Source organism: Colobus angolensis, unplaced genomic scaffold (assembly GCF_000951035.1).
Source record: "Colobus angolensis palliatus isolate OR3802 unplaced genomic scaffold, Cang.pa_1.0 Scaffold11, whole genome shotgun sequence".
NCBI classification, from domain to species: domain Eukaryota; kingdom Metazoa; phylum Chordata; class Mammalia; order Primates; family Cercopithecidae; genus Colobus; species Colobus angolensis.
The window spans coordinates 10,258,251-10,281,253 of NW_012112030.1; the positions used below are offsets into that span (position 1 = coordinate 10,258,251).

Below are 23,003 nucleotides of genomic sequence, written 5' to 3' on the forward strand. Positions count from 1 at the left end.
TTTTCCTTAAAAACAATGGATTTTGACCAACCTAGATATACACCATAGTTTATAGATCAAATAAAAGCTATTAAAAATATCGTAACTTCTTACAAGTGTTAGCAGTTTTTGTGTGCAGTATTAGAGATCAAAGTTGGGATTGTTTCTCAGCATGTCTTGTGAATTATAACTGTGTTTTCATTTAAAATTATAAGATTGAGATACTTTCTAGAAGACGTATAGAAAATGCTGATATATTCAGTGATACTTAGTGACATTTATAGGAAATCTAGTTAAACTTTAAACAAAGGATTTGTGAACATCTCTACTTCCCTCAGTGAGTTTTTCTTTTTTTTTAAACAAGTACTATTTTCAAGGAAAGGAAAATGGACATTATGATGGCTGTCTTTTGTCATTTTATAAATGGTGGTTCTTCTAGAGCTGTGATATCTAATATGATAGCCACTAGTCACATGTAGCTATTTAAATTAAATTAAAAATTTAGTTCCTTTGTCAAAATAACCCCCATTTCAAGGTTCAGTAGCTACAAATGGCTAGTGGCTAGCATACTGGACCACACAGATATAGACTGTTTTCATCATTGCAGAAAGTTGTATTGAACTCTATTGTATAGAGTATTTTGCTGAAATATATGTAGCTGGGCACAGTGTCTCACACTTGTAATCCTAGCACTTTGGGAGGCCGAGGCGGGCAGATGATCACCTGAGATCAGGAGTTCGAGACCAGCCTGGCCAACATAGGGAAATCCCGTCTCTACTAAAAAGACAAAAATTAGCCTGGCGTGGTGGCAGTTTCCTGTAATCCCAGCTACTTGGGAGGCTAAGGCCAGAGAATTGCTTGAACCCAGGAGGGCGGAGGTTGCAGTGAGCTGAGATCATACCACTTCACTCCAGTGTGGGTGAAAGAATGAAACTCCATCCCATCTCAAAAAAATAATAAATAGTATATGTAACATCATAAATATATAAGTGAAATTAAAATGGATATAATGTAAGACACTTGAGGTGGGGCGTGTTGGCTCACATCTATAATCCCAGCCCTTTGGGAGGCGGAGACAGGAGGATCACTTGAGCCCAGGGGTTCAAAACCAGCCTGGGCAACAAAGTGAGACTCTGTCTCTATAAAAAAGAAGAAACTTAAAGAAAAAAAAAAAAGACACTTGAAACAGGAATTGACTTCATCAGAAAGCAAAGCAATAGTACAACTTAATGTTAAGCTCTCAGTAGATACTTTATTTGGCTTCAAGGAAGAGGAATTTAATATCTGAGTATAAAACAATGCATACAAGCAGTTTGAGCAGCCAGCCTGCTGAAGCAGTGCCTTATCAAAAATAACAAAGTTTCAGCTTTGAATCAGTGTCAATTATGTATATGAATAATAAATACAATTACAGGAGTTTTATTGTGTAATAAGAAACCATAATGGAAGTATATATGTGCTTTCAGTTATGAAGTTATGCTTACCAGCCAGAATTTTTTGAAACAAATACCATTTTTGTCATTGTGATGAATACCTTTATTTATGTTCCACTGTTGACTAAGAAATTCTTGATATCTTTTTACCCCAATGTGCAACTTTCTAGCAGATAGAAACTAGTGTGAAACAGGTAGCCTGTGATTCTTTGAATTGTCACATTGTAAGTACAATTGGCTAACTTCATTTTTCTATCCCAAGCCTACTTAGTTGTACTTCGTAACACTTTAAGGCTATTTAGATCAGAAGAAATCTGGATGTCTAAGGCCAGGCACAGTGGCTTATGCCTGTAATCCTAGCACTTTGGGAGGCCAAGACAGGCAAATCACTTGAGGTCAGGAGTTCGAGACCAGGCTGGCCAACATGTCTCTACTAAAACTACAAAAATTAGCTGAGGGTGGTGGTGCGTGCTTGTAATCCCTTGGGAGGCTGAGACGGGAGGATCACTTGAACCTGGGAGGAGAAGGTTGCGGTGAGCCAAGATAATGCCACTGCATTCCAGCCTGGGTGACAAAATGAGACACTATCTCAAAAAAAAAAAGGAAAAAAAGAGAAACTTGGATGTCTGGTGTGGAAATGCTTGTTGTTTGGCTGTAGTTAATTAGCAAATGATGAAATATGTAAAATATCCTCTTGTAGTTGTTAAATGAAGATTTATCTGATATCCCCAAATAACTATTTATTAACATATTGCACATAATTTATTACTGTATATTTTATTACTATATATCATTTATATAATGAATTATTAGTTTTATATCCTGAAAAGCAAATTTATTCAAATTATCAACATAAGTTGTAAAATAGCATTGCTATCTGTAATTGTAGTTTTGAAGGACTCAAGATCACCTTTAAGTTTGCTGATTTGCTAGAAGGATTTCATAAGACCCAGTAGTAGGTTATACTCACCATTATGATTTGTCACAACAAAAGGTGTAGAGCAAGAGCAACAGGGAAAAAAATGTGTAGAGTTGAAGTTCAGAGAGATCAGGCAAAGACTTCCAAGTCGTCTGTCTGGGATCGCACAGAATTTGTTTTTTCTCTGGCTTATTAACCTTAGAGACATGTGCCAAGAGTCTTTTCCCAGAGAATCCTGATTGAGTCTCAGGGTCTGAGGTTTTTTGGAGGTCTGGTCACATAGTGACATTTTTCTTGTAACTGGCCATGGCATTGGAAACTCAGGATCCCAACAATGAAACCCAAGTGTACATCATCAATCTTCATATTTATGCAAAGCAATCCTGATGAACACAGTATGGCACAGTTCACTGTTCAGAGTGTATATAAGAGAATTAATCGTTAACATGACCTTCCAAGGACAACATTCCTGATAACTAACCAAGTCTCAATTATGGTTCCAAGTTCCCTTGGAGAGATGTGCAAGGAATGAACAACCAGCTCTTCTGTGTTAACTCTTTCTTCACGTTTGCTGAAGTGTGCCTTTCAGGTATATTCTTGTTTCATTACCAAAAAAGCTACAAAGCCAGTATGTTTGCTCTCTTGAAATTTTCTTAGTGTTTGCTTATTGAGACTGTTCATTTTGGAAAAGGGCACATGATTAGGTAACTTTTTAATAAAATTTCTAGTGTTAAAAACTATTTGATATTATTTTTTAATGATTTCAAACTGAAGGTTTCAGGAATATGTGTAAAAACAGATATAAACGTGTCTCTGATTAGATTTCTCAGACATAATATTTTGTCAGGAAAAAATGTAAAGATATATGTATCACATGTATGTGTATCACATGTCTGTGTTTGTTCGTTTCCACCTGGTGGCATAGAAATAATAAGGTCTACAGTCAGACAACCTGGAGCTTGTCACTTAATAGTGGGTGGGTGCTATGTTAAGTTATTGAACACTTTCGACTTTTCACCTATAAAATAGAGCTAGTGCTAGTAGTTACCACATAGAAATATTAGGAAGAGTAAATGTGTTAATGCATGTAAAGCATTTAGTGCAGAGTCTAATAGGAGTAGTGCTAGCTATCATGACTATCTTATAAATGTAGTTAATAGTTATTGAAGTAATTACCAATTTTATTTGTCAAAAAAGAAAGTCTTCAGGAAACTACTTGTAGTATATGATAATAGATAAATTGTATCTGTCAGTTTATGATCAATAAAAATCATAATTTATCATTAGATCATTGCTTGTAGGTCTTCTCGATCTATATAAGCATTTAATGATACATATTTTCCTCTGAGCACTGCTTTGGCTGCATTCCATAAATTTTCGTGTGTTGCATTTTTATTTTATGTAGTTCCTTGTCATTTCCTTTTGGATCCTGGGTTGTTTAGTTAGTAATTTGTTTAATTTCATAGTATTTGGGGGTTTTGCAAATTTATTATTGATTTTTCATTTAATGCTATTGGATTTAGAAGATATCCTCTGTATGACTTTGTTACTTTTACACAAATTAGATACGTGTTATAAAGCCCCATCTATGGTATATATCTTAGTGAATGTACCATTACACTTTAAAAGAATATGTATTCTGCTGTTGGGTGTAATGTTTTATAAATGTCAATATAGCATGGTTAATAGTGTAATTTGGATTATTTGTATGTTTACTGATTATTGCCTTTTGCTGTAGTGGTTTTATCTATTACTAAGAGTGGTATGATTGTGAATCTGTTTCTTCCTTTAATTTTATCAGTTTTGCTTCATAGATTTTGACCCTGTATTACATGGTATTTTTTATAATGTGTAATTTGTAATCTTGCCATACTTTTATCATTGTAAAATTTCCCTCTTTGTCTCTGTTTTTGATATTAACATAGTTACAGCAGCGTTTTTATGCTTACTGTTTGCGTGTTACTTTTTTCAGCTTTTTACTTTCAGTCCGTGTCTTTGTATTTAAAGTGAATCTGCAAGAGAAAAAAAATCATATTTCTTGATTTGTTGTTGTGTTATCCCATTTGATAATCTCTACATTTTGATAGTTTTTAGACCGTTTATAGTTAATATAAGTTTTGATAGGATTGTGCTTAGGTCTGCTATTTTGCTATTTGTTTTCTATTTGTTTCATCTGTTTTTTTTTTGTTGGTTTCTGTGTACCTTTCCTGCTTTATTTTGTATCAGTTTTTTTTAAAGCATTCTGTCTTAATTCCTCTGTTAGCTTTTTAGCGCTCTCTCTCTGTGTGTGTGTGTGTGTGTGTTTATGTGTGTGTGTGTGTGTGTTTTAGGGATTGTTCTAGAGTTTATGTATCTGAATCTTAATTATAGGAACCATGCAATTGTATGTATACATTTACCTCCTTGATGAAGTTGCTTTCCTTAAATATCACATTCATGTTTTCACATATATTGTCATATATTACATTGTTTTTAATCTGTATGTTGTAGATCTCTAAATATATTGTTTTTAATTGTTGCCTTACAGAATTTTAAAGAAGTTAAGAACAGAAAAGAGATATAGTCTTTAATATTTATCCTTATGTTTACCTTTTCTGGTCCTCTTCTATGATCCAAGTTGGTATTTCCTTTCAAACTGAAGAATGTCCTTAAGCTCATCTTTACAGTGTAGATCTGCTAGTGATGTATTCTCTTGGGTTTTTTTTTTTTTTTTTTTTTTTTGAGACGGAGTCTCGCTCTGTCGCCCAGGCTGGAGTGCAGTGGCCGGATCTCGGCTCACTGCAAGCTCCGCCTCCCGGGTTTATGCCATTCTCCTGCCTCAGCCTCCCGAGTAGCTGGGACTACAGGCGCCCACCACCTCGCCCGGCTAGTTTTTTGTATTTTTTAGTAGAGACGGGGTTCCACTGTGTTAGCCAGGATGGTCTCGATCTCCTGCTCGCCTTGGCCTCCCAAAGTGCTGGGATTACAGGCTTGAGCCACCGCGCCCGGCCTCTCTTGGTTTTTTAATATCTAAAAAATGTCCTTTTGTATCTTTTGTCTCGTTTTTTTCAAGGAGAGTGTCATTGGATATACAATTCTTAAAGGGTTTCTTTTTTTAATTATCAGCACTTTGAATATATTGTTCCAGTGTCGTCTTGCTTCCATAGTTTCTGACCAATAGTCAGCAGTTACTCTTTGCTCCTGTATAACATGTAATTTGTTCTGTTTACTTACAAAATTTTTCTTTATTAGTTTTCAGTATTTGGACTATGATGTGTATAGATTTCTTAATGTTTCTTCTGCTTGAGGTTCATTGTACCTCTTTGATTTGTAAATTAATGTTTTCCACCAAATTGGGGAAGTTTTGGTTATTATTCAATTTTTTCTTTAGATCTTTGTTTCTTCTCATTTAGGGTTTTGCTAAACTGTTTCTTATTGCACAGGTTTCAGGCATTTTTCATATTTTCTTCTGTTCTTCTTTGTGTCCTATGGACTAGAAAATTTCTATTGATCTAGCATCAATTTCGTTTGAGTTTTTCCTGCCCCCTCCTATCTGCTTTTATGCTTACCTAGCTAATTTTTATTTTAGTAGTTATTTTTTCAGCTCTATTTTTTCTATTTTTTTGTTTCTTTTTCTCTTTAGAGATGTCCTATTTATGCATTCATTGTTACTATATTTAACTCTTTGAAATTTTTTTTTTTTTTTTTTTTTTTTGAGATGGAGTCTTGCTCTGCCACCTAGGCTGGAGTACAGTGGTGCAATCTCGGCTCACTGCAACCTCCGCCTCCCAGGTTCAAGCGATTCTCCTGCCTCAGCCTCCCGAGTAGCTGGGACTATAGCCACCCGCCATCACGTCCAGCTAATTTTTGTATTTTTAGTAGAGGTGGGGTTTCACTATGTTGGCCAGGCTGGTCTTGAACTCCTGACCTCGTGATCTGCCTGCCTTAGCCACCCAAAGTGTTGGGATTAGAGGCGTGAGCCACTGCTCCTGGCTTTAAACATATTTTTAATAGCTACTTTCAAGTCTTTATCTGCTGAATCTAATCTCTGCTTAGAGTCAGTTTGTATTGACTTATTTTTTGTCCTAAGTTAGTTCCACTTTTCAAAGCTCTGGACCTTAATGATAATATGTTGTAGTGAAACTTTATTTTACGTTTGTTTGATGATTTTTGGGATCTTTTAGTTTGGGATTTTATAGATCTTTGGTGTTTGTTATAACCCATTTTCTGTGAAATCGTTATTGTAGAAAGATTTATAAGAATTAGAATTGCATTATTATCTTGGGGTTGGGCCTAGATATTATAAAGTCAAGGCATTATTTTCTTTAATTTCTCAATTTGAGTTTTGCAGATGAAAACCTTTATCATTTGGAATTGATCTTAGTATAATATATCAAAGTAAATTGTGATTATCGGTTATTAAGCAGTTGTCATGTATCATATATGGCGTTAAGCACCTTATATACACATTTGGATTAATCCTCACAATAGCCTCAATATTCAAATATTGGAAATTGAGATAATTACCCATCTGAATCAGGTAGCTAATAAGTTAGAACTGTAAGACACACTCAATCTTTCTGACTTCAGAGTCCTAGCTCGTTAGGTTTTTACTGTCTTACCTTCCTTTTCAGTTGCTATCATGTGGTTTTTAAAGGTTTTTCTTATAATCCTAATATTTCTCATGATTTTGGATGATGGGTTACTGGTCAACTTGGCTGTGCATTTAATAGCATAGCAAACCGTGTGATTTCATAGTATACCATACCGTTTTTTTAGGGCAAAAAAATTTAGATTATTTTCTATAACCCAATTCTAGCTTGAATGATTGCCTTTGGTGTTGTGGTGGATTAATATTGATAATTTAGAGTAGTATTGATAAACATTTTAAATATCACAAAATGAATAGTGTTTATATTTAATCTTATTTGCTGTGTTCAACAGATAGCCTAATTTTTTAAAGAAAACGTCTTGAATTTCTTTTGAAAATTGTATTTCATATAGTGGATGTTTAACGCATGAGTATCCTGGGGCATTTGTCAGACAAACTCTCTTTATTCGGGTACAGCCTTTTAGGGGTCCTGATTGAACCAGGTTACTCATTAGTCTTATTTTACCTCACTTATCATTTCATTTTGTAACTTGTATATCTGCCAGAGTTTTCTTTGTAAAATGTATAAGCTTTGTTTTTCAGAGTGGAAAAGCCACTGGCAGTGATTCAGGTGGTGTCATTGATCTCACAATGGATGATGAAGAGAGTGGAGCTTCACAAGGTACTTCAATAGTAATTTGGTATTGGGCCTGGTTTTGATACCATTTTTTTTTTTTTGTCTTAATACAGTACAATATTCTACAAAGACAGATGTTTACGGCATTATGCTTGGTTTATTTGTGTTCTTTTTGTAATGGAAGTTTTTGTATTAGAATTTTAAAATTTGGCCAGGTGCAGTGTTTCACACCTACAATTGCAGTGCTTTGGGAGGCCAAGGCAGGAGGATTGAGGCAAGAGGCCGGGAGTTTGAGACCAGCCTGGGCAACACAGTGAAATCCCATCTCTACAAAAAATTTAAGGATTAGCTGGGTGTGATGGCATGTGTCTGTGGTCCCAGCTACATGGGAGGCTGAGGCAAGAGGATAACTTGAGCCTGGGAGGTTGAGGCTGCTGTGAGCTGTGTTTATGCTGCTGTATTCCAGCCTGGGTGACAGAATGAGGCCCTGTCTCAAAAAAAAAAAAAAAATTTTTAAATATAATCAACTCTTAAATAAGTATGAACAATCTGTAGAGGAAAACAGCAATTAAGAGAATATTGTAATTTTTTGGAGTACCTCTGTTTTTGTATCTCTTATTTCACTTGATCCTTGCAAAAAATCCTGTAATACTCATTTTAGACTTGAGGAAACTTGTTAGCCTTAGAGAAAACAATTCACACTCAGTAAGGGTCTTGGGAATAAAATTCAACTCTTGTGTCTCTACATTAAATGTTCTTTTTCTCTCTCTGTTTATGTTTCAGTGTAGATACTGTATATGTATGTATACATTTAATTTTGGTCATTTGAATTAGTTTCTTTTATTTAGCATTATATAAATAAAAATAGAAGTAATTTTAAAAAGCATTCACATCCAAAATAATAATATTCTGAGTTAGAATATTTAGAAACTGTAAACCATATTCCTAGTTATTCTGCAGTGTTAATAGGTGTTTCATGAATGCAAAGTTCTATGGTTAAATATGCTTGGGAAATGCTGAGTTTAAAGTTAAATTGATTTTTTTCTTAATGCAGATTTCTCTGAGCCTGTACTATGCTGATTTATAATGTAAATCTCTAAGAATGATTTAAGATATAAAGTGTTTCTCAAACTTACTTGGCTGCGCAAAATAACGTTCAGCTACATATCTATAAAACTCTGGTGATTATTGCACATGGAAAATATAGTAATAATGTGCTGAATTACTTATTATTATCTTAAAGACATTACTTTTTAAAAAACCCAAATATTTTAAAAGTAGTATTTTGGGGAATCAGTCTAGTTGAGCTTAGAAAACAAAAGTTAAATAGCTATACAATTGATTATATGACAGTAAAGTTGATTTTGTTATTTAAAACTGAATTGAGAAATGTATGCCATCCTTCATCTGGGTTGAACTCAAGCCAGTATGATTATTCTTTAAAAGTTTCAGATTATCTCTATTGCTTTCACTAATTTTTAGTGGACAGCCATGACTATTATAATGGATCCCTAAAGAAAAAAATAAATACAGGTTTTTGAGAGGACACAGGTAGGCTTAATTCTGGATTAAAAAGTAAAGTCCTTAAAGTTTGTTTTCAGTGCTCTCACCATTTCCCTAGCATCCATGCCTCATGGGGTCTCTCTGTTGCCCCACCTTTGGGTCTGTCTCAAATTCTCACATTCCTAAAAGTACACTGTTTTCTAATGGCATTAAAGTATCCATCGTTAACGCCTTGGGTTTTATTTACATGTAGTGTGGAATTCTATGGGACAGAAATTGATGGGAATTATTTTGGATAGAAGGACTTTTGGGTGGTTTCCTGTTTTTAAGAGTTTTTTCTGAGATGCAAATATTTATTTTATAGGCTGTTGAAGACCTTTTTTGAGATTAGTCATTCTTTGTCTATTTTAAAGACTATATAGTAATGATAAGCAACCATCTGTTATCAAAGAACCTAAATAATTGTAGTAATTGAAATTCAAGATCACAGCGAAAACTCATCAGTTTATAGATATTTGTCTAGAAGAGTATTCTTTCTATAGGTATGTAGATTATATATTTGTGCAAATAATGAATTATTCTAGTTGGCATATTGTATTGAATTTACAAGTAAGATTATTTCTGAATTTCTGTAAATGTGAATTAGAATCTGTGATAGAACCACCAGCGAATTACATATGCTCTTAACTCAGTTTTCAAATCAGCAAAAATACACATAAGTAAAATGGAAATAAATTGTTCTCTTAGAGGTAAATGTGACACCCAAGTGGCAAGCAAAAGTAAAATTTGTCCATAGAGGAAAGACTTGTATTTCCTAATTTTTTTTCTTGTCAGTCATAATATTTCACTTTTAACTAACAGACCCCAAAAAGCTAAATCACACTCCTGTATCAACCATGAGTTCTTCTCAGCCTGTGTCACGACCATTGCAACCCATACAACCAGCACCGCCTCTTCAACCATCTGGGGTGCCAACAAGTGGACCATCTCAGACCACCATACACTTACTACCTACAGGTAAATTTGCTGAATCATTGAGTAGAAGCTTTAGTTTACCTGTAGAGAACTATGACTATGGAGTTAAGCAGAAAGATATGACAGAAAAGTAAGAATAATTCTTATTGTTAATTTAAGGACTACAATGTGTGTCCTTTTGAAGGCAGTATAACTTAGTTTTACTGACTGTCTTCAGCAGCAGCACTGGTAAAGAATGATTATAAAGTATATATTTATTTACTTAACATTATATAAATAAAAATAGAGGTAATTTTAAAAAGCATTCACATCCAAAATAATAATATTCTGAGTTAGAATATTTAGAAACTGTAAACCAATTCCTAGTTATTCTGCAGTGTTAATAGGTGTTTCATGAATGCAAAGTTTCATGGTTAAGTATGCTTGGGAAATGCTGAATTTAAAGCTAAATTAATTTTTTTCTTAATGCAGGCTTCTCTGAGCCTTTACTATGCTAATTTATAATGTACATCTCCAAGAATGATTTAAGATAAAAAGTGTTTCTCAAACTTACTTGGCTGCACAAAATAACATTCACCTAATATCTATAAAACTCTGGTGATTCCCATGCATATGGAAAATAATATTATTCTGAGTTATATTCTTGACACTAGCCTGGGCAACACAGTGAAACTCCATCTCTACAAAAAATTTAAAAAGTAGCAGATTTGTCATCTGCCACAGCAAATGTTCTGTAAATGGCAGAAATGAGTGTAATTTCTCTGGAAAAGATGGATATAATGACTTGTTCTCAGTGTAACCAAGAAGTTGTAACTGACCGATCAAACAAGAAGTTTTAAATCTGTCTTATCTTGAAATAGCTTTAACTAGTCTAACACTACCACCAGGAATCATATGCTTGCTACCTTTCAAGAAGCTGTAAATTCAGATTTTTCAAGATTTAGCCTGTATCCCCTAAACTGTTCAGAAACCAATCAAGATGGTTTGTCTTCTGTAAAACAGTCCATTGCTTGAAGATTTATCTGCACAGTTATAAGTACTCTTCTCATTAAGGAAAACTTTGAATTAAAGTGGGGTTTTATCCAGTAAAATTTACACTTAAAATACCAAATAACTTGTAGGAATCAGGATATTTTCCATAGTGATTTAGCAAACTATTTTTTCATTAATCTTTGAGTTATGAAATTATTGTTGATGCAGCAAATGTGTGGTTGTTTTGTTAGGAACTGTTTAGATTTGTTGAATTTCAGAATCCTAGATGCTTATTCAGACTTTCCCATCAGTTAAAATAAATTTTACCTTGTTGGCATTTCCAGGCAAAAGAATGTGCTTGTGTGACTTTATCTGGTGTGTAAATTTTATATTGGTTCTCATATTTCAATACCATTGTTCTATCTAAATAGGCAGTTATAAGTAAGTTCAACCTTGGGAGCTGTGTTATCTGTCTTTCTTTACATATATACAAAGTTATAATGACAGTCATCAGAATTAGATATTTTGGAAGGAAATGTCATTATTCAAACCCGTGGGCAGTGTAGATTATGGAATGGGGAGTAAAGAGATGAAGAAATAAGTGTTCTTTCTTGTTAATACTTTCTTCTTTCTTCCCATTTCTGAAGACTCACATCGAAAAGTTAGGATCTGTAAAAACCGAAGAGTCCTTAGTAAAGAAACCATTTTATCTTTGTTGTAGCCAGTATTTTCCTCCAAATTGATTTTTTATAGGACCCATGTGTTTCCATATCAAAGTAGATTGATTTATTTTTTATTATATAATTACTGCATGGTCATTTGTAAAATACGATTCTAATTCAGAGAGTTGTTAACAAGAAAGTATCACTAAAAATCATTATTATAGATACATGCTGTCAGTGAATGTTTATGACTCATTTTTTGATAAATATTTATTAACATTACTCAAGATATTAATGCTTTCTGGGACATACAATAGGAGGGATGCCAGAGTAGAGAAGGGAGAAGTCTGTTTTTTAATGGATTTTATTTACTGTTTTTAAAAAAGATAGATTGGTTCAGCTAAACAAAATGTTGATTATAATGGTCAAAGAGATAGGTTGGCTCACTTGAAAAATAAATGTGAATTAACAATAGCCAGTCAGTTTCTTTATCTTTGGGAATACAAAGATACTCTTTTGGATTTACACCCCCTTGGTAGAAGGCCTGGAGGGCTTATGATTCTACTTTGCTAAGAACAATTAAAATTAGGAGGTTTTTCTCTTTTAAATCACTCCTGTGTCATCATACTCTTGATTCTAAACCTTTTAAAAAAATCTTTACATTGCTTATTATCTGGTCAAACCAGAGTGGGAAGGGAGTTGGATGTGGTGTAGGTGTTCTTTTCCTGTGAAGCTTGCATTTTAATATTATTAATGTTTATTGGCCCTATCATTTTTATCTTAGAAGACCATAAAAGGAGACTGTTATTTCTATCTGCTTTATCAGTTAATTAGATTTCATACAAAGATAACTACCATTTAATACTGTTTGCTTAACGTAAATTTACTGTATTCTTAATATCTTTTTCTGCCTTGCATTAGCTCCAACTACCGTGAATGTAACACATCGTCCAGTAACTCAGGTGACCACAAGACTCCCTGTACCAAGAGCTCCTGCAAACCATCAGGTGGTTTATACAACTCTTCCTGCACCACCAGCTCAGGCTCCCTTGCGAGGAACTGTTATGCAGGCTCCTGCTGTTCGGCAGGTCAATCCCCAAAATAGTAAGAGATTTTTCTTGTATATGGCCCCAAGATACATGTAGTTCTCTTCAGCATTTAGTTGGAATGGCATATAATAATGTTAAATTTTGCAAAAATTTCTTATAATGTCATATTAAAAGTATTGTTATAAGTTCAAGAGATCTGTACTACAACATAGAAACTATAGTATAGTTAAAATCAATGTAGTGTATTCTTGAAAATAGCCAATAGAGCAGATTTTAAGTATTGTCACCACACACAAAAAAGGTAAGTATGTGAGATCATGCATATGTCAGTTAGTTAGATTTAGCCATTCTGTAATGTATGCATATTTCAAACATGTTGTATACCATAAATATATATGATTTTTGTCAATTAAAAAATAGTTTTCAAAAAAGAAATGGCAGTATAACCAAAAATAATCTATTATTATTTTTCTTCCCTTAGGAGAGTTAAACAGAGAAAATTGTTCATGTATACTAGTTGATTTGTGCTCTGAGTGTTGTCTTTAATTTAAGTTTATTTATGGTCTGTATCGGTATAGTACACAATTTGATATTGGTATATTCTCTACTCTATTAAGAAACACCTTCCCTAATTAGAGTGGGAATGATCAGTTGTGATTTAGCCCAGATGATGGAAATCATGGTAAAAGATAGCCTTCAATGAGAGTCTTAAAGAGATGGAAAGTGGCTGAGAAAAGAAGGGAAAATGTTAAAGAAAGCTTGTAGTTTCCTGTATATATCATATGTTAGTTACATACATATGTTACATATATGTAACATGTTACAAATATGACATATTTTAAAATTATATATTAACCACATATAAGCAGTAGTAGAATATATCATATAAACACAAGCTTATATAAAAGGTATATCTAAACTTTAAAGTAAAGAAAAATAATAAAATGAATTACATATGAACTCTTCATCAGGTTAAGAAGTAGAAATTTTTCAGTATCCTGTAAGTGCTCTTGTATCCCTGTCTTGACTACATCCCTTTTCCTTTCCATCAAAGGTTAACCACTGTTCCTACTTTTCTGTTAGTCATTCTGCTTTTCTGTATGATTTTGCCACCAAAATTGATATCATTTAAACGTATTAGGGTTCTCTAGAGGGACAGAACTAACAGGATAAATAGATACATAAAGGGGAGTTTACTAACTATTAACTTACATGATCAAAAGGTCCCTCAATAGGCTGTCTGCAAGCTGAGGAGCAAGGAAAGCCAGACTGAATCCCCAAACTGAAGAATTTGGAGTCCAATATTGAAGGGCAGAAAGCATCTAGCACAGGAGAAAGATGTAGGCTGGAAGGCTAGCCAGTCTCTCCATTTCATGTTTTTCTGCCTGCTTTGTATTCATTGACAGTTGATTAGATTGTGCCCACCAGATTAAAGGTGGATCTGCCTTCCCCAGCCCACTGACTCAAATGTTAATCTCTTTTGGCAACACCCTAACGGACACACCCAGAATCACTATTTTGTATCCTTCCATCAAGTTGACTCAGTGTTAACCATCACAAGTCCACCGCTTGTCAACTTGAACCCATACACATCTCCTCGAATTATACATATTCTTCAAATAAAGAGAGTAGTAAGGCCATAATTAAACCTAACATAATACAGCTATCCTTTGTACAACCGGAAATGCACCAATCCCCAAGCCAAATACTATTACATAAAATTAACAATACTTAAATGTTGATAGGAAGTCAATAAATCTTATGTCACATGATGAAGGAAAAGGAAATAAAGATACTTTCTTGTACAAGTGTATACATGCACAAACATGTTATTAGCAAAAGAAGGAGGAAATACTCATGACAGTTACAGTCCCCGATACTGCAGCTGGTCACATGGTCGTGGCTGGTATTGATGACTACCTTCTTCTACTACCTATTCTGTATTCTCTTTGCCTTCAGCAAGCACTTCAGCTGGTCATGGTTTATTCCTGGTGGAGTGACCCAGTCCTTCATTCCTGAGTATTTTTAGTGCTGCATAGATTGGGGTGTTATAGTTTCCTGTTGACCTTAATCATAGGGCATGGTAATACTAAGAGACACCTTAATGGATCTCCTGTATTCCATGCATACGCTTCCTTACCTCCCTTCTGGAACAGTAGACTGATTTCTTCTTGGTGGTCCGGGACAGTCACCACAGCCAACACTAACTCCCTTGTTAGCCTGTTGACTTAAAGGTAAGAGGAGCCCAAAGTGTCCAGGGGGCAATCTTAAGTTCCAGTTTAATGGAATCCTTGTGTCTCCTGGTGCAAGCGTTCCTCCCTCTGGAGCTAAGACCTCTAGGCCAGCAGAACGTAATGTCACAGGAACAGGAAGCAAAAATTTTGCTAGTGGATCCCTAGGGGTAAAGGTGAGTGGTGCCACTTCCACTTACACCCCCTGATTCCTGGACCCATGAATCCTGGCTATGGAAGAAACAGCACCATATATATTGGACGCTGATTCAGAGCATACACGGCCTTCTGGAGAACTTTGCCCCAGCCCTGCAAAGTATTGTCACCTGGTTGGGATTGTAATTGTGACTTCAAAAGGCCATTCCACCGTTCTGTAAATCCAGCTGCTTCAGGACAATGAGGAACATGGTAAGACCAGTGAATTCCATGAGCATGAGCCCACTGCCACACTCCTTTAGCCATAAAATGAGTGCTTGGGTCAGAGGCAGTGCTGTGTGGAATACCATGATGTTGGATAAGGCATTCTGTGAGTCCATGGATAGTAGTCTTGGCAGAAGCATTGTGTGCAGCATAGGCAAACTCATATCTGGAGTAAGTGTCTATTCCAGGGAGGACAAATCTCTTCCCTTTCCATGATAGAAGAGGTCCAATATAATCAACCTGCCACCAAGTAGCTAGCTGATCACTCCAAGGAATGGCGTGCCATATCGAGGGCTCGGTGTTGGTCTCTTCTGCTGGCAATTGGGCACTCAGCAATGTCCATAGTCAGATCAGCCTTGGTAAGTGGAAGTCCATGTTGTTGAGCCCAGGCATCACCTCCAGCACTGCCAGCATGGCTACTTTGTTCATGGGCCCTTTGGGTGATGACAGGAGTGGCTGTGGATAGAGGCTGAGTGGTGTCCACAGAACGGGTCATCCTGTCAACTGGATTGTTAATATCTTCCTCTGCTGAGGTCACCCGTTGGTGAGCACTCACAAGGGATACAAATATCTTCAAGTTTTTGACCACTCAAAGAGTCCATGCACATATCTCTTCCCCAAATTTCTTTGTCACCAATTTTCCAATCATAATTCTTCCTAGTTAGTCCTTGACCATCCATCTAAACCATTGGTTACAACCCATAAGTATATATAATTGTGCATGTGGCCATCTATCCTTCCAAGCAAAGTGCACAACCAGGTGTGCTGCTCGAAGTTCTTCCAACTGGGAAGATTCCTCTTCACTGGTGTCCTTCAGGGATGTCCTAGAAAGGGGCTGTAGTGCTGTAGATGTGCACTTTCCAGTGGTGCCTGCATATGGTGCAGAACCATCTGTGAACCAGGCCCTAGTCGTCTGTTCCACTGTCAGGTGATCATAGGGACCCCCCATGGGACCATCAGTACAGGCTGGGTAAGAGAATGCAGGGTGGCAGGAGTGGAGACATGGGCATTGAGCCACTTCCTCATGTAAATTATTTGTGCCTTCGGCACTTGCTTGAACCCAATCACATATATACCACTTCCATTTGATGCATGACCTACTTTATGGCTAAGTGGATCAGAAAGCACCCAGTTCATGATAGTCAGCTCAGGTCACATGGGACTTGATGACCCACAGTCAAATGTTCAGTTTCCACCAAAGCCCAGTTAACAGATCAAGAGCTGTCTCTCAGAAAGAGAGTAGTTACCTGCAAAAGATGGCAGGGCCTTGCTCCAAAATCCTGGAGGCCTCCGCTGTGATTCACCTATGGGGTCCTGCCAAAGGCTCTAACAGCATCCCTCTCTGCCCCTCACACCTCAAGCACCGTTGAATCTGCTGGGTCATATGGCCCAAGTGGCAGAACACCTTGCCCAATAGCCTGGACCTGTTGCAGAGCTTTCTCCTATTCTGAACCACACTCAAAACTGGCAGCCTTTCAGTACACTCGATAAATGGGCTGGAGTAACACACCCAAATGAGGAATGTGTTGCCTCCAAAATCCAAATAGGTCCACTAGACGTTGTGCTTGTTTCTTGGTTATAGCAAGGGCCAAATGCAGCAACTAATCTTTGCCTTAACAGGAATGTGTTGACATCACTGGCCCACATCACTGGACCCCTAGAAATTTTACTGAGGTAGAAGGTCCCTGAATTTTGTCGGATTTATTTCCCATCCTCTGGCACACAAATGTCTCACCAGTAAGTTCAGTGTTTTTGCTACTTCTTGCTCACTTGATCCAGTCAGAATAATGTCATCAATGTAATGGACCAGTGTGATATCTTGCAGGAACAAAAACTGATCAAGGTCTCTCTGAATAAGATTATGACACAAAGCTGGAGAGTTGATATACCCCTGAGGTAAGACAGTGAAGGTATATTGTCGTCTTTGCCCACTGAAGGCAAATTGCTTCTGGTGGTCCTTTGGACAGGAATGGAGAAAAAGGATTTGCCGAGTCAATGGCTGCACTCCAGGTACTAGGAGATGTGTTAATTTTCTCAAGGAATGAAACCACATCTGATACAGCAGCTGCAATTAGAGTCACCACTTGATTAAGCTTATGATAATCCACTGCCGTTCTTCAAGATCCATCTGTCTTCTGCATAGGCCAAATGGGAGAATTGAATGGGGACGTGGTGGCAAGCACCGCCTCTGCATCTTTCAAGTCCTTGATGGTGGCACTAATCTCTTCAGTACCTCCAGAGATGGGATATAGTTTTTGATTTACTGTTTTTTAGAGGCATCTCTAATGGCTTCCAGTTGACCTTTCCCACCATAGTTGCCCTTACCCTGCCAGTCAAGGAGCCAATGTGGTGGATCTGCCAGCTGCTAAGTATGTCAATGCCGATTATGCATTTTGGCACTGGGGAAATGACCACAGGATGAATCCAGGGACCCACTGGACCCACTATAAGTGAGACCTGAGATAAAACTCCATTAATTATCTGACCTCCATAAGCCCCTACTTTAACTAGAGGACCACAGTGATGCTTTGGGTCTCCTGGAATCAATGTCTGCTCAGAACCAGTGTCCAGTAGTGCCTGAAATGTCTGATCATTTCCCTTTCCTCAATGCACAGTTACCCTGGTAAAATGCCAGAGGTCTCCTGTGGGAAGGATGGGAGAAAGATTCACTGCATAAGTTGTCAGGAATGTAGTGGGGTCCTTCCTCAAGGGAACTCAGCCTCGCCTTCGTTCAAGGGGTTCTTAGTCTGTAAACTGACTCAAGTCTAGAACTTGAGGGGTCGTCATTCTCTGTTTTTATTCTTCAATTTAGTCTTTTGTTCCATCGACCTAGAAGTTTTCTGGTTGTATAAATTAGGAATGCAATAGGCTTCCATCAGTTTCACCTCTAGGAACACTGTGATTAATTAGCCAATGCCATAGCTCTATCCAAGTCAGACTCTTCTGATTGCCACTTTGCCTGTGCTGTCCATTATGGTAGCTACGCCAACCTTGCCTTGGACACTTGAGTGCCGCCACTTGGCCCCTGTCAACTTAGGATCCAGTTATTCCATTGTATTTACATTTTGTGGTTGAGTGACTGCAGTTCCCACTGTTAGATCTGACATACAGAGACGAGCAGTTAGAGGGCTCTTCAAAGATACAGGTGCTGCCCTCACAAATCTATTTCTCAAGGCATTGGTCAAGGGTATATCTTCTGGACCTTCCCAGCTGGGATGACTAACTCTAAAGTGACTGATGATAAAGTTCACTCTGTCATCTCAATCTCCTTAGTCTTTGGATCCCTTCCTCTACATTAACCAAGGGAGATCAGTCATTTCCAGCTCACTCACATGTGCCATCTTTTAATCCTTATTTCAACTAACTAAGCAAATAATCTATTAGAACCTTTTATTTTTTAACTCCCTGAGCTAACCTGAAATGCAGAGTCTCTACTTAGTGGGCCCAAATCAAGAAATTCAGCCTGATCCAACTTTGTTCCTTCTACCATAATCTCATACCTTAATATCCATCCCCATGCCTGTTCTCCAGATTTCTGTTCATGTAAATTAGAGAACTCAAAACAGTTCTCTTTGAATGTAGCCTACCTCCTCATAGGTCACACTCTCAAGCTCACCTCTAGGGGCCCACCAGTACTTTAGTCTAGTTATAGGTCTAGAAGCAAAGAGAGGTGTTTGGAGTGGCCCCTGAGAAGACTCAACATTGTCTTGCCTGGCAACTGCCTCAGAGGAGGCCATCACTGTTGCCTCACATAGCACAGGCTTTATTTCCTCAGACAAAGTTGGAAAGACTGATGGCAGCATGGGTCAGGGAGGGTATGTTGATGGCAGCATGGGTCAGGGAGGGTATGTTGCCCCCACTGGGTGTAGGGAAGCTGTTCCAATCAATGCCCTCACTTTAGCTGTAAACACCTGGTGAACCTGTGCATGCCTCTTTTGTTGTAGGTTCGCCAATTGCATGATAAGAGCTTGTGTCTGTTTTTCTACAATTTCAGCTCTTTCTCTATAGGAGATAACTGTCTCTCTCACTCAGGGCAATCTTAGCAGATTTCAGGGTCAGTATTTGCTTCAGAAGCCAGGAGACTGAATCCCTGAGTTCATCATTTTCTTTGTTTTTCTTTTCTTTTTTTTTTTTTTTTTTTTTTTTTTTTTTTTTTTTTTTTTTGAGACAGAGTCTCACTCTGTCGCCCAGGCTGGAGTGCAGTGATGCGATCTCGGCTTACTGCAAGTTCCACCTCCCGGGTTCACATCATTCTTCTACCTCAGCCTCCCGAGTAGCTTGGACTACAGGCGCCCGCTACCACGCCCGGCTAATTTTTTTGTATTTTTGGTAGAGAAGGGGTGTCACCGTGTGGGCCAGGATCTCCTGACCTCGTGATCCACCCGCCTTGGCCTCCCAAAGTGCTGGGATTACAGGCATGAGCCACTGCGCCCAGCCCATCATTTTCTTTTATCACTTTGTCCACTGAACTTAGGAGGAACCGACCAGTTTCATTATGTTCCTTGGTTCTCCACACATGGTCCAAGGTACCATGTATAGAGTCACTAAACTCCTTGCCTCTCACAAGCGGCGATTCAGGAGTGTCAAATGCATTTATTTTGCATAACTCTAAACAGTTCACACCAGGTGCTATCAGTGTTCTTTATGCTATTAGAAGTAGAGTCCTTAGCATTTGTGGGTCTAATCATATTAAGCAGCCAACTCCAGAAACCCCAAAACCAATGAAAGAACTCCATCGTTCATATTCAGTTCTTCTAGACCCCCAATCCTGGTACCAAAATCTGAATTAGTCAGGATTCTCTAAAGGGACAGAACTAATAAGACACACACATAGCCTATTAATTTATAGATATAGTACATATTTTATATATATCTATAAAGAGTAGTTTATTAAATGTTAACACTATCACAAGATCCCACAATAGTCTGTCTGCAAACTTAGGAGCAAGGAAAGCCAGTCTGACACCCAAAACTGAGGAACCTGGAGACCAGTGTTTCAGGGTAGGAAGCATCCAGCAGGGGAGAAAGATGTAGGCCTGGGAGGCTAGACCAGTCTCTTCATTTCACGTTTTTTTGCGTGCTTTTTATTTGCTGACAGCTGATTAGATTGTGACCACCAGATTAAGGGTGGATCTGCCTTCCCCCGCCCACTGACTCAAATGTTAATCTCTTTTGACAACACACTTACAGACACACCCAGGATTAATACTTTGTATCCTTCAATCCAATCAAGTGACACTTTGTATTAACTCTGTCACAAGTCTACCCTTCGTCAACTTGAATCCATATACATCTCCTAATATCATACACAGTCTTCAAATAGAGTAATAAGGCCATACTTACACCTAATATAATACAGTTATCCTTTGTAGAACTGGAAACGCACCAATCTCCAAGCCAAATACTGTGACGTAAAGTTAACAATATTTAAATGTTGATAGGAAGTCAATAAATCTTATGTCACATGATGAAGGAAAAGGAGAGATATTTTGTTCGTACAAGTGCATATATGCACAAACATGTTTTTAGCAAAAGAAGGAGGAAATACTCATGACAATTACAGTCCCCATTTCTGCAACTGGCCACATGGTCATAGCTGGTATTGATGACTGCCTTTTTCTACTACCCATTCTGTAGTCTCTCTGCATTCAGCAAGCACCTCAGCTAGTTGTGGTTTTATTCCTGGTAGAGTGACCCAATCCTTCATTCCTGAGGGGTCTGGGCCATTTTTAGTGCTGCCTAGATGGGGCTGTTATAGTTTCCTGTTGACCTTAATCACAGGGCATGGTAATACTAAGACACGCCTTAATGGATCTCCTGTATTCCATGTATACTCTTCCTTACCTGCGTTGTGGAACAGTAGACTGATTTCTTCTTGGTAGTCTGGTACAGTCACCACAACCAACACTAACTCCCTTGTTAGCCTGTTGACTTAAGAGGAGCCCAAAGTATCCAGGGGGCAATCTTAAGTTCCAGTTTAATGGAATCCTTGTGTCTCCTGGTGCGAGTGTTCCTCCCTCTGGAACTAAGACCTCTAGGCCAGCAGAACGTAGTATCGCAGGAAAAGAAAGCAAAAATTTTGCTAGTGGATCCCTAGGGGTGAAGGTGAGTGGTGCCACTTCCACTTCACCTGCTGATTCCTTGACCCGTGAATCCTGGCTATTGGAGAAACAGCACCAATATTGGACGCTGATTCAGAGCATACGTAGCCTTCTGGAGAATTTTGCCACAGACTTCAAAGTATTGTCACCTCGTTGGCGTTGTAATTGTGACTTCAAAAGGCCATTCCACCGTTCTGTAAATCCAGCTGCTTCAGGACAATGAGAAACATGGTAAGACCAGTGAATTCCATGAGCATGAGCCCACTGCCACACTCCTTTAGCCATAAAATGAGTGCTTGGGTCAGAGTCAATGCTGTGTGGAATACCATGATGTTGGATAAGGCATTCTGTGAGTCCATGGATAGTAGTCTTGGCAGAAGCATTGTGTGCAGCATAGGCAAACCCGTATCTGGAGTAAGTGTCTATTCCAGGGAGGATAAACCTCTTCCCTTTCCATGATGGAAGAGGTCCAATATAATCAACTTGCCACCGGGTAGCTAGCTGATGACCCCGAGGAATGGCATGCCGTATCGAGGGCTTAGTGTTGGTCTCTTCTGCTGGCAGATTGGGTACTCGGCAGTAACCATAGCCACGTCAGCCTTGGTAAGTGGACGTCCATGTTGCTGTGCCCAGGCATCACCTCCAGCACTGCCACCATGGCTACTTTGTTCATGAGCCTATTGGGCGATGATAAGGGTGGCTGCGGATAGAGGCTGAGTGGTGTCCACAGAATGGGTCATCCTATCGACTTGATTATTAATCTCCTCTGCTGAGGTCACCCGTTGGTGAGCATTCACAGGGGATACAAATATCTTCACAGTTTCTGACCACTTAAAAAGGTCCATTTGGGCCGGGTGCGGTGGCTCAAGCCTGTAATCCCAGCACTTTGGGAGGCCGAGACGGGCGGATCACGAGGTCAGGAGATTGAGACCATCCTGGCTAATACAGTGAAACCCCGTCTCTACTAAAAAAAATACAAAAAACTAGCCGGGCGAGGTGGCGGGCGCCTGTAGTCCCAGCTACTCAGGAGGCTGAGGCAGGAGAATGGCGTGAACCCGGGGGGCGGAGCTTGCAGTGAGCTGAGATCCGGCCACTGCACTCCAGCCTGGGTGACAGAGCGAGACTCCATCTCAAAAAAAAAAAAAAAAAGGTCCATGCACATATCTCTTCCCCAGATTTCTTTGTTCACCAATTTTGTAATCATGCTTCTTCCAAGTCCCTGATCATCCAGCCAAACCATTGGCTACAGCCCATGAATCTATATAATCACACATCTAACCATTTCTCCTTCTAAGCAAATCATACAACCTGGTGCACTGCTCAAGGTTCTGCCCACTGAGAAGATGTTCTTTCACTGCTGTCCTTCAGGTATGTCCTAGAAAGGGGCTGTAGTGCTGTAGATGTGCACTTTCCAGTGGTGCCTGCATATGGTGCAGAACCATCTGTGAACCAGGCCGTAGTCGTCTGTTCCACTGTCAGGTGATCATAGGGACCCCCCATGGGACCATCAGTACAGGCTGGGTAAGAGAATGCAGGGTGGCAGGAGTGGAGA

At 38.3% G+C, this 23,003-nt stretch overlaps 1 protein-coding gene across 3 annotated transcripts in view; it reads left to right on the forward strand.

Annotated features, from left to right (window-relative positions):
- Positions 1-23,003, forward strand: part of ATF7IP (activating transcription factor 7 interacting protein) — a 136,333-nt gene that overhangs the window by 101,201 nt on the left and 12,129 nt on the right. For all 3 annotated transcript variants that reach the window (XM_011954156.1, XM_011954166.1, XM_011954148.1), the window contains exons 11-13: positions 7,505-7,583; positions 9,903-10,058; positions 12,572-12,754. In XM_011954156.1, coding sequence (XP_011809546.1) covers positions 7,505-7,583; positions 9,903-10,058; positions 12,572-12,754 — 418 coding nt within the window. The remainder of the gene's footprint in view (positions 1-7,504; positions 7,584-9,902; positions 10,059-12,571; positions 12,755-23,003) is intronic.